This window comes from Trachemys scripta, chromosome 11, assembly GCF_013100865.1.
Source record: "Trachemys scripta elegans isolate TJP31775 chromosome 11, CAS_Tse_1.0, whole genome shotgun sequence".
Classification (NCBI taxonomy): domain Eukaryota; kingdom Metazoa; phylum Chordata; order Testudines; family Emydidae; genus Trachemys; species Trachemys scripta.
This window is the reverse complement of record NC_048308.1, coordinates 19,315,150-19,327,271: the sequence shown is the minus strand read 5'-3', so window position 1 is coordinate 19,327,271 and position 12,122 is coordinate 19,315,150. Positions and strand designations below refer to the sequence as shown.

General features: G+C 38.6%; 1 protein-coding gene across 1 annotated transcript in view; it reads left to right on the top strand.

Moving 5' to 3' along the window:
• LRP1B (LDL receptor related protein 1B) overlaps nt 1-12,122 on the top strand; it is a 1,021,752-nt gene that overhangs the window by 936,796 nt on the left and 72,834 nt on the right. The window contains exons 80-82 of the mRNA XM_034786032.1: nt 4,003-4,119; nt 7,044-7,217; nt 9,406-9,531. Of these exons, the coding sequence (XP_034641923.1) occupies nt 4,003-4,119; nt 7,044-7,217; nt 9,406-9,531 (417 nt within the window). The remainder of the gene's footprint in view (nt 1-4,002; nt 4,120-7,043; nt 7,218-9,405; nt 9,532-12,122) is intronic.

Sequence of the window (12,122 nt, the reverse complement as noted above, 5' to 3'; positions counted from 1 at the left end):
TATTACCAGGCCCCATTGATTATCCTCATTCTACCAACTTTGGGTGGTGCCTTTAATATCAATATCCCTATTTAATGCCAAGCAATCTAGTTCACCCATCTTAGTATTTAGACTTATAGCATTTGTATATAAGCACTTGTACATTTTGTCTATATTCAGTTGCTTACCTTCATGTGTTGTATTTAAATGGGAGTCATTTATGTTTGCTCCTTACTAGCTCCCACCTGTACTTTACCAACTTCTTTCCTATACTCTTTACTAGGATATAGAGTTCTCCTTTCATAAATTCATTCATAAGGGATGACTCGGCCTGAACGGTGTACTTTTCCACACCTGTCGCCTTTTTTGAGCCCTTAGTTTAAAAAATTCTCTACAAACTTTTTAATGTCACATGCCAGCAGTCTGGTTCTATTTTGGTTTAGATAGAGCCCATTCTTCCTGTATAGAGTCGTACTTTCCCCAAAGGTTCCACAGTTCCTAATAAACCTAAAAGCCTCCTCTGTACACCATTGTCTCATCCATGCATTGAGACACTGCACTTCTGCCTGTCTTTCTGGCCCTGCATGTGGAACTGGAAGCATTTCAGAGAATACTACCAGGAAGGTTCTGGATTTCAATCTCTTATCTAGTAGCCTACATTTGGACCTGTCTCCTACTTTTCCTATGTTATTTGTTCCACAAACCAATTCTTCCCCTGTACTGCACATAAGTCTGTCTAAATATTTGATGAGATCTGCAACCTTCGTACCTGGCAGACAATTTATCATGCAGTTCTCCTGGTCATCACAAACCCAATTATCTATATTTCTAATAAACAAATACCCCATCTTCCTAATAACTGGGTTCCCTCCCTAGGAGAGGTATCCTCAGTGCAAGAGGGTACCATGACATCATCAAGAAGGAAGGAATCTATGGGATTGCTTCCCTCCACTCCAGCTTTATGTTTCCTTCCCTGTGACTTTCATCCTCCTCAACACACTGATGCATCAGAGTTGGGGTGGGATCGCTCTATTGTGTCCCTGAAAGTCTCCTCTAAGTACCTATCTCTGTCCCTTAGCTCCTCCAGTTCAGCTACTCTGGCCTCGAACCCATTCTGTGTCTGATGAGTTGCTTGCGCTGCATACTCACAAATACCACCTACATACAAGGTAGATAATTGTACATGCTGCATTCAGTGCAATAAATTGGATAGCCCCAACTCTGCTGCTGGACTTCTGTGTGTATTATTCTTATTCTTGAAGGTGTTTTGGCGGGGGGGGGAGGTAGGCGTGAGGAGAAGGGAGTTATTGACCTAAGTTTAGCGTCTGTTTGTTAGCTGTATCTGCCTCTTCCCCTTGCTAAACTCTCTCATAAAACTCCCCTGTTTGTTGCTCCTGTTCTCCCTGAGCTAGCCCTCCCATTTATCAAGGGATCATAAGGGGGTTAGGGATCAAAAGATAGCAGGCTGGAGCCTCATTAGTAAGCTCTCAGCCTAGCCTAGCAGACCACTTGGCTTGGCACTCAGTCCCTAAAAAAAGCCACAAAACAATCTTCAAGCAAGCAAGCACACAGCAAGCAAGCAAGCACACAGCAAATCTATCTATAAATCAAATCTAAAAAAATGTATATGTAGCCTTACAATCTATTATAGTTTACACTGTTTGCAGAAACAATCTGTTCCACCTTATGTTTAGTTAAGAAACTCTCAGTACCTTTCCCAGACCTGAAGAAGAGCTCTGTGTAGCTCGAAAGCTTGCCTCTTTCACCAACAGAAGTTGGCAGTAAAAGATATTATCTTACCCACCTCAGTCTATCTGTAGTTAGTTTGGTGAATACTGTGCTAAACTTTAAAATCCATTTATTTTAATAAACATACAAAAAAGAGAGATGTTAAAAAGAAATGACAACTTAATGTATTGTTCTCCAAGTATTTAACAGAAGAACTATAAGCTTAACAAGAAAAGTAACAATTAAGATCATTTGAGTTATGCAGTGTTAAGGCTACAGACAGAAAGCTCAAAATAGAAAATGCCAATATATAGAATGAAATGAACATAATTAAATAACAAAATACACTTCTATTCCTCCCTTCGGGGCCGGCTCCAGGCACCAGCGCAGCAAGCACATGCTTGGGGTGGCCAATGGAGAGGGGCTGTCTCTTTGACAGCAATTCGGTGGCGGGTCCCTCTCACCCTCTCGGAGGGAAGGACCTGCCACCGAATTGCCGCCGAAGAACAAGGCGGCAGCAATAGAACTGCCGCTGATCGTGGCTTTTTTTTTTTTTCCTTTTGTTTTTTGCCCCTTGGGATGGCAAAAACACTGGAGCCGGCCCTGCATCCCTTAGTTTGTTCAAGCCCCTCTCCTCCCTCATTTCTCCGTGTTTAGACTGAAACAAGAATAATAATTGTTATTGTTAACCTATTATAAATCATCTTTATATCATTGTCTATTTATGCTATATTTTACAAATCTAAAACAGACTATATTCCTTGATTTGGATATTAAAACCGAACAACTCATGGCATAGCAAATTTCAGCTAAGGGAGGTTATGAGGAGAATGCTCCATAAGAATTTGAGTATCAAGCTGCCACAATCAGGGCCGGCTCTGGCTTTTTGGCCGCCCCAAGCGCTGCTCCAATTGCCTGGGAGAGAAGGATGCCGGCTGCCCTGCTGGACTTGCTGCAGGGCACTCCCATCCTCCGTGCCGCCGCCCCCTACAGGGCAGCCGGAGCGGAACAAAACAAAAAAAGAAGCGGCCGTGCCGCCCTAGGATTGGGCTCTGGCCACAATAAGATTTTCATATTTCCCCAAATTTAGAGAAGATTTTATATTTTTTGCTGAAACATTTGTATAAAACACTTCTCAAGGCTTGAATGATCTCTTCCTTTAATTACTGTAACCTTCTCATTTCCTGACTCCTTGTTTTTTACTCCAGTATCAAAACGCTGTCTTTAAAGTTTTCTTTCTCTCCCCAGTGCTCCAACCATATCGCCTTCCCTCTCATCACAAAGACTTTTACTCAGAATTTGTGACATGAATGGTTAGTTTTCACCATATGGAATTTTGCAAGTAGTAATAGTACAAAACTGATCTGAACAATGCAGGTGCTGTTTTATTTCTGGCCTGACCACAAACAGGACTGCAAAAGATCCTCTTTTCATAATATTTACTTCTAGCTATATTAGGTTTAGAAATTTTTCAGATAAGCATTTAACCAGACTTTGGAATCCTTAAAGGCTCAGGAAAGTGAAAATTAACAAGTGAAGCTTCTTGCTTTTTATTGCAAAATATTAGTCCATTCTTCCATAGCTTACTGATAACAAATAAAATTCCCTGGGTCATGCAATTTTTTTAAAAATATATTTTTATATATTTTCAACATATTTAGTTTTTTACTATTTCTGTTTTCTCCGTATGCTAAAAATAGGCCTTTCTGTTCCTATGGATTCTATATTTCTTCTCAAACTCACACCTGCATGGAGCTCTACTGAAGTCAGTCGGGCTCCATGCAGGCACAGGATCAGGGCCTATGTGTAAAGGAAATAAAAGGGATGTGGTACACTGCTACCTCGATATAACACAACTTGATATAACATGGTAAAGCAGTGCTCCAGGGGGGCAGGGCTGGGCACTCAGGTGGATCAAAGCAAGTTCGATATAACGCGGTTTCACCTATAATGCGGTAAGATTTTTTTACTCCCCAGGACAGCATTATATCGAGGTAGAGGTGTATAGTTCCACCTGACTGGAGTTGGGTGTTGAAAAGGAAATAACCAGTGGGAAGGAAATTAAAGAAATTAAAAGGAATTGGTTCACTCAACCTGAATTTAAGGATTGAGCAGAAACCGTACTTGTCTGTTCTTTTCAGATTCCTACATTGCACTCATCTACGTAGTATTGCAATGCCTTCTAGGAAATGAGGGACAGGGAAGCCTATATTCTACAAAAAGCTATGGTATATTTTATACTGTTATATTTTTATACTTGATTGTAAATGTAAGCTCTCTCTTTTTTTTTGGCAGGTCTTGTGGTTGATCAATTCAGTCAGCGTTTGTTCTGGGCTGACTTTGAATTATCTGTTATTGGCAGTGTTCTTTTTGATGGCTCTGATTCAGTAGTATCTGTGAGCAGTAAACAAGGTATGCAGCGTTTTTCTATAACACATACTTTGAAAGAACTGTTAATTCAAAAGAAATTATCTCAATTTCCGTATTATTGGTTGTATTTCCAACCAATAATACTGTGCTACCAATACAGTGAATATTAGTTCTGTTGCATTAGAGATTATTGTAGTGCCGTGAATTTGTAAGGCTCCAATCCCAGCATTGACTAAGTGCAGGAACACCTTGTTTGACTTTATGGGAGCTCCATATGGCCACAGGTGTGGGTCTGCATCCAGACTACTGCACCCTACATGTGTAATTCACAGTATGCTGAATAAGTCAAGCTAGAGCTTTCAGCTGTTTGCATTCTATTGCATAGAAATCTTATGAAGAGTAATTGTAGGCCATTTAGCCTGACATCAGTCCCAGGTAAAATAATGGAAAAGCTGATGTGGAAATCAGACAATAAAAAATTAAAGCATGGGAATATAATTAATGTTAAGCAACAGAAAATAGGCCTTGTCAAACAAATTTTATTTCGTTTTTATGAGATTACAATTGTTAATAAATGTAACTGCATATATGTAATATATCTTTACATTCTGATAAAAAAAACTATCATTACACAACATCAATAAAGCACGTGTTCGATGGATTAAGAACTGATTGACAGAGCTCAAAAAGTAGTTGTCAGTGGTAAATCATCCTTGGATCAGTGTGTTTCTAGTGGGGTTCCACAAGGATCATCGGTTCTAGGTCCCACATTATTTAACATTTATATCAACGATATGAAAGTGAATGAAGTTTGCAGATGACACAAAGATTGGCAGAGTGGTAAATAATGATATGGAAGTCATACCAAGTGAGCCAGATGCTTCTGTATGATGGGCCCATTCAAACAAAATATGTTTTAATATAACCAACTGTAAGGTCAAGGTCTAGGAGCAAAGAATGCTGACCATACCTCAAGAATGGAGTCTGTGTCCTAGAAGGCAGTGATTCTGAAAATAATTTAAGGGTCATAGTGGAAAGACAACTCAATGTGAGCTCCCAATGTAATGTTGTGGCACAAAGGGCTAATCTGTGGCTGCATCAACAGGGGAGTAGTGAGTTCGAATAGGGACATGATTTTTCTTCTGTATACAGCTTTGGTAAGACCAGCACTGGATGGCTATATCCAGTTCTAGTGTCCACATTTGAAAAAGAATGTTGAAAAATTACAGAGGGTGCAGAAAGTTACCTAAAAAGTTATTCGGGGGCTGGGAAAAAAAGGCCTTACGCTGAGAGACTTAAGAAGCTCAGTCTGTTTAACTTATCAAAAAGAAGATCAAGCTGTGACTTGATTAGGGAGTATAAGTAATTTCACGAGGACAAAATGCCAAGTACTAACGACAATGCTTAATTTGTGCCAGGGCTTGCCAAGGCTAAACCCCGGCACCTCTAGCCTTGGCAGCTTATAGCTCCGGCACCTCTGACGCTTATTGCATCAGTTATGATTGTTAAAAAATTGCTTGATTCCTGGCACCTCTTTCTTTACAAATTAAGCACTAACTAAAAAAGGCTCTTCAGTGGAGAAAGGCATAGCAGGAACCAATGGCTGGAAGCCAAACAAATTCAAATTAAAACAAAGTCACAAATTTTTAACAATGATTATGTTTAACCATTGGAACCAACTACCAGGGGAAATGGTGGATTCTATATGGTGATGAGTCACTCCTGTGCTAGGCTCCAGCCAATCCACAAGCCAGGAATTGGTCATGTGACTCCCAAACCAGGTATGTAAGTCCCATAAATCCCAAGCTTAATCTGCTTAACGTAATTCCAGGACTTGGAACTCTATCCTGCCTGACAATAGTAACAGATTTCCCAGGCCTTAGTCTGCTCCAGCCTTGCCCTAGGCCTGTTCCTAATCCTGTCCTGCTCTCACCACCGCCCTGCTTTTCTTCCTGCTCCACCCAAACTCCTAATTCCAGCTCCGACAACTAGCCTGATCATCTCCATCCAAGTTTCTGACAGACTCTGTATCTCTTGAGGTCTTCAAAACAGGACAGGATGCCTTTCTAGAAAATATTCTTTATTCAAACACACATAACTGGGCACATTGCAGGGACAAGTGGGTGAAATTCTATGGCCTGTATTATATAGGAGGTCAGGCTACATCATCTAATGGTGCTTTCTAGCCTTGAAATGTATGAATCTGTAGTTAAACTTTGAGATTTCGACATCTCAAGTTGTATCAATTTACTGCAGCTACAGATTAAATTAAAGATAGTATAAATAAATAAAAGGGAATATATCTGACAAGAAAATGTTAAAACAATAGAAAAGACTACTGGAGAAATTCTTTATCAGATTAGTTTTACCCTTGCACAGCCACCATCAAGCATACATATTTTTATTTTCACCTATTTCTGTAAGGTACCGTTACAGTATTTCAGATATGTATGACTGCATTATCCAAAACTGTAGATCTTCTGAGAATTTTCATGACTAGACTGGTCTAACTCACATTTGGGGGGAAAAAACGCTTTTTACCAAACTACAAAATACAGTTTCCATATAATATGACTTAGCAAGTTTCTTCCTATTTAAAAGTTAAGTGGTTCTTGTCCGTGTTACCAGGACTGTTTGTATGTTAGGCTTGGCCTTCACTTAAAACTTATACCAGCATAGCTATTTGGGTCAGGGGAATGAAAATACCACCCACCATCCACCCCAGAGCTATACCAAGAAAACCCCCAGTGTAGATGCAGCTATGCAAACAGAAGAGTGCTTTTGTCAGCATAGCTTACACTGGTACATCTGTCAGCATAAGCTGTGCCAGCATAAGCGCTGTAGTTTAGACATAGCCTTAGTAATAGAACCTTTTAGATTTCAACTAGAATGATTTAACCTGTTAATACTAAAATGAAGAATATCAGTATTTTAATATGACTTTTTCTCTCCTTTCTTTCTTTAAGGGTTGCTGCATCCACATAGAATTGACATTTTTGAAGATTACATCTATGGAGCAGGACCTAAAACTGGTGCATTTAGAGTACAAAAATTTGGCTCTGGTTCTGTAGAATATCTGAATTTGGATGTTGATAAAACAAAAAGTGCCTTGATTTTTCATCGCTACAAACAAATAGATTGTGAGTAAACTTATTAGTTTAAAATAGATATTTAGAAAAATAAGTTAATTCAAAACTTGTAAATGTATAGTACTGAGGCTGAACATACAAAAGAACAGATTTGTTCATATTCCCATTTGTAAAGCGTAACTGGGATATTTTCATGTAACAACAAAAATTGTATATTATTCAATTCATAAAACCACTGCACTCAGCTTGACTAAAGATGCAGCATAAAAAATCAACAGAACACTGGCCAAAAAATATTTCCAGTCACAATCAATTGGCTTTCTCATAATACTGATGCTTCTGGTGATGAAAATGTAATTTAAAAAATTATACAATGTAATTAAAGTTATTTTAACTTCTTTATTACCAAAATTATGAATTCCCACTGTAACATGCCAAAAATATTTTACATTTATATGCGCCTTTCTTCCCTGAAAACTTTGCAAAAGAGATCATTCTGGAAAACAGTTTAGTTACCGCTGCAGAGGAAAGCAACAATTTGCATTAAGCACTGAAAAAGGTTATCCAGGGAGGTTGTGGAGTCCCTGTCATTGGAGGTTTTTAAGGACAGGTTAGACAACAATCTGTTAGGGTGGTCTAGGTATACTTAATCATGCTACAGCATAGGTGGATAGACTAGGTCACCTTTGAGGATTCTTTCAGCCCTACATTTCTATGATTGTATAACTTAACATTGTAACTTTTCAGAAAGCAAAAAGAATACTGTATCAAAATGAAATTGCACAAGAAAACTTTAGGTAGGCTGAAAATAATTTCCCAAATTGGTACAGATGATGGGCTTAAACCATAACAGCAAATCCAAGCCCCTAAGTCAGTACTTTTCAGGGAACATCAACTCCAGAGCCCAACTCTGTAACTTTAGTCTATCTCTAATTTCCAATAGCAGAATTAAAATCAACCTGCAACCCAAGCTCTGGGAAAGTTGACTTATGATTTCTGGTGCAAATTTTGAGACAAGGATCCATTTCTACTGTTTTTGTTTTTCAGCTGTTTCTATAAGCTCAACCCTGTCATCACCAAAACTCGTTTAAACATTCAATCTTTACTGCTAGTACCTGTTTCCATTTTGAACACTTTTCATCCTAAAGGATATTCATGTACATACTATATACAGTTCTTTACCCATCGCTGACATAAAAACCTGAGCTTTTTAACAATGGCCCAAATAGAAACACACTAGCTCAATATAGGATAATAAATGGATAATATGGTAGTCAACTCAAACTTCAAGAGAAAATGGATTTTCACCAGAATACTTATATGAACATCCTGCTCCTACAAAAACAGAGCTGGATGTTGAGAACTGCAACTCTTGGCACTTTAGTACTTCAGGGAGTGAAGGAGGATTACTCACCTGCACTGATGGTGCTAGAAGCACCACGAAAATCTTCCTAAACAGCTTCCTGCAACTAAGTTACCCCTCCCTTGAGCTGCCTGTGCAGTCTTAAGCTACAAGGGGAAGAGGTTCAATAAGGACTCACTTCCATGTAGACAGCTTGCATATGGTGCCCACTCTCATAACAGAGCACACCAGGAGCAGTCTGGAGTTCGCCTGAGGTAGTATCCCAAATATTCTAACTCAGCATCTGTTCTCCCCTCTCCTCCATCCTCTGCCCCTCCCGCCCCACCCCAGAAACAGCAGTAGCCAGGGGGTGGACTAAAAGAGACTGGAGTCATGAAGGATTGGATAGGGAAAGATATGTGGTGGTATTGGGAGGAAAAATAAAAGGGGATCTCAACATACAAACTTGCTTAGAACTGCCTAGAGCCACCCTTTTTGTTTAAGTTTATGTAGGGGAAAACCACAAAAAAATATTGCACTGGCCTCCCAGGTTCCTAAGACTCACCCTGGCAAAAGGTTCCATAAAGACTGTTAATGATCAGAAGCAATGAGGGCACCAGTTTTGCATTTCATTCTAAAGCCAGCACTCCCAAGCACATGTCACATAAAAACATGCTGGGATATTGGTTCAATATTAATTCCGTGGGACAATGTACTGAATTTCCAACACTACTTCCTACAGCAGCTACATTTCAATGGGGATTTCACAGAGTGTAAATTAGAGTCTAATTTTGCATACATGGTTCTTCATTAGTTCTGTTCCCGGAAACAATGTAACTGCAAAATTTTAACATGTTTTTTTTTGTTTTTTGTTTTTTTTTACCCACCTTTAAACAGCACCTAATCCTTGCTTGGACTTGACATGCGAGTTTCTCTGTTTACTCAACCCTTCTGGTGCAGCTTGTGCATGTCCAGAAGGGAAATCTTTGATCAATGGAACATGCAGTGATCTGAGCCTTTCAGGTGGGTATTAGACATTGGATAACAGATTGAACACAAGAAATAAGAATAATGATCAGTGTTTATGTCCTGGCAAAAGGCTAATAGACAAGTGTTCCAAAACACTGTGATGTTGTACAGTATATTTACTAATGAACTGGAATAGAAAGTGAATAGTGGAGTAGCAAAATTTAGAGATGACATAAAACTATTTACGTTGCTCAAACAAAAGATTTACCAAGCCTCTATGAGTGAACAGTAAGATGGGAGATTATATTCATTGTTGACAAATGAAAAGTAATATACATTATAAAGAATAATTTGAACTACTCAAAAGCATTCTTGGTTCTCAGTTAACTGTTAATCACTCACAAAAAAGGCCTAAAAGACCATTAGTGTGGCTAGCTCAAAGAACACCTCTGCTCAGAATCCAGCAGTGGTAAAAAAGCAATAGCCTATATAAAGAAAGACACAGCAAATAAAACTGAAAACACTATTAGAGAATCATACATGTGTAGGATTGGATGGGACCGTGAGACGTCAACAAGTCCAGCCATCTGCTCTGAGGCAGGACCAAGTAAACCTAGACCATCCCCGGCAAGTGTTTATCTAACCAGTTCTTTAAAACCTCCAGTGATAGGGATTCCACAACCTCCCTTGGAAGCCTGTTCCAGATCTTGACTAGCCTTATAGTTAGAAAGTTTCTTCCTAATAGCTAACCTAAATCTCCCATGTGGCAGATTAAGCCAAATACTTCCTGCCATATCTCCAGTGGGCATGAAGAACAATTGATCATAGTCCTCTTTGTAACAGAACGTAACATATTAGAAGACTGTTATCAAGCTCCCCTCCCACCCCCCTTCAGTGTTCTTTTCTGAAGAGTAAGCATGCCCAGTTTTTTAAAAACTTTTCCTCAGAGGTCAGGTTTTCTAAAGCTTTCTTATTTTTGTTGTTCTTCTCTGGACTTTCTCCAGTTTGTCCACATCTTTTCTAAAGCATGATGCCCAGAATTGGATGTGTGACCTGAGACCTCACCAATGCTGAGTACAGTGGGATAATTACCTCCCCTCTCTTACATATGACATTTCTGCTAGTATACCTGAGAATATCAGCCTTTTTCACAACTGCATCACACTGATAACTCATATTCAATTTGTGGTCCACTATAATCCCCAGATCCTTTTCAGCGATGCTAACACCTAGACAGTTATTCCCCACTTTGTAGATGTGAATTTGATTTTTCCTTCCAAAATGAAGTACTTTGCACTTATCTTTATTGAATTTCCTCTTGTGGATTTCCGATCAAGTCTCCAAGTTGTCAAGGCTGTTTTGAATTCTAATCCTCTCCTCCAATGTTTTTGCAGCCTCTCTCAATTTGGTGTCATCTGCAAATATTATAAACGTACTCTCCGTTCCAGTATTCAAGTCGTTTAGAAAAATATTGAATATTACCTGATCCAGGACTGGCCCCTATGGGGTCCCACAAGCTGTGTCCTCCCAGTCTGAGAGTGATCCACTGATAACTAATCTTTGAGTACAGTGTTTCAGCCAGTTGTGCCGCCTAATAGTAATTTCATCTAGACCACAAAAAAGTGGATTTGCTTATATGGTAATTCCTGTGTTCCTATTAGATTCTAGGAAAAGAAAGTATGTCACTTGTAAAATTACTGTGTATCCATTGAATATGAATTATTTATAAAACATTATCTACTCATTAATGCAGAGAAAAAGTAGCCAAGTGTATTTATAATCTCTCCTCCCTAGCCAGAATTCCCTCTTTAAAAATGTAGAATACAAATTGTATTCTTCTGAAGAATTACATTGTTTGAGTAATACAGTTTTGATAACTGTTTCACAGACAAGATTAACAGTACTCTCGCTGTACAGAAGAGAGTGCTAAAATATTACAATAAAAGTTATTCTGATGGTATTTTAGACCCAACCTGAAGAAGCAAGTATCAAAAATGGCACAAGAAACTTGTTTTCCTGAGAATTCAGCCCTGTGTTAGCACATGCAAGGAATTCAGAAGATTGATAGCATTCAAACTTTTGAGTCCTTAACAAAATGATCAGAATCTTGAAAGCTTTTGAGATTCAGCAATCACAGATTAGGATTTCCTGTGAATGTGAGAAATCAAAATGTGCGAGTAGAAGAATTTTTAATATTTATAATTCTAGTTCTGTTAATATAAAGGATCTAGAATTTGGGGGAGCTCACCAGTTACCAAATCACCCAAATAGAAATTTTGATATTAAGTCACAGAATTCCAAATTTATTCTACCAAGTATTGAAAAGCCAAACTAATATAGCAATTTAGAAGTGTTTATAAAGTGAAATCAGTAAAACTATCCTATTTAACAGTGTTTTAGTTCCTGTTCAAGAAAACTACATGTACTAACAGTAAGGGTAAAACAACAGCACATAGGCTACAGTATATATCTAACTAATTCATCTCTTTGTTTAGATAGAGTACAAAGCATATAAAATAGGTCAGAGCCATGCAGATACATGAGTATTATCTCTTACATTTACTACATTATGCTATATGGTTGGTGTAAAAAATATGTGCTTAAATACTGTTGTCCTTGGGCTAAGCTGTGGTCGATGTTGTGGC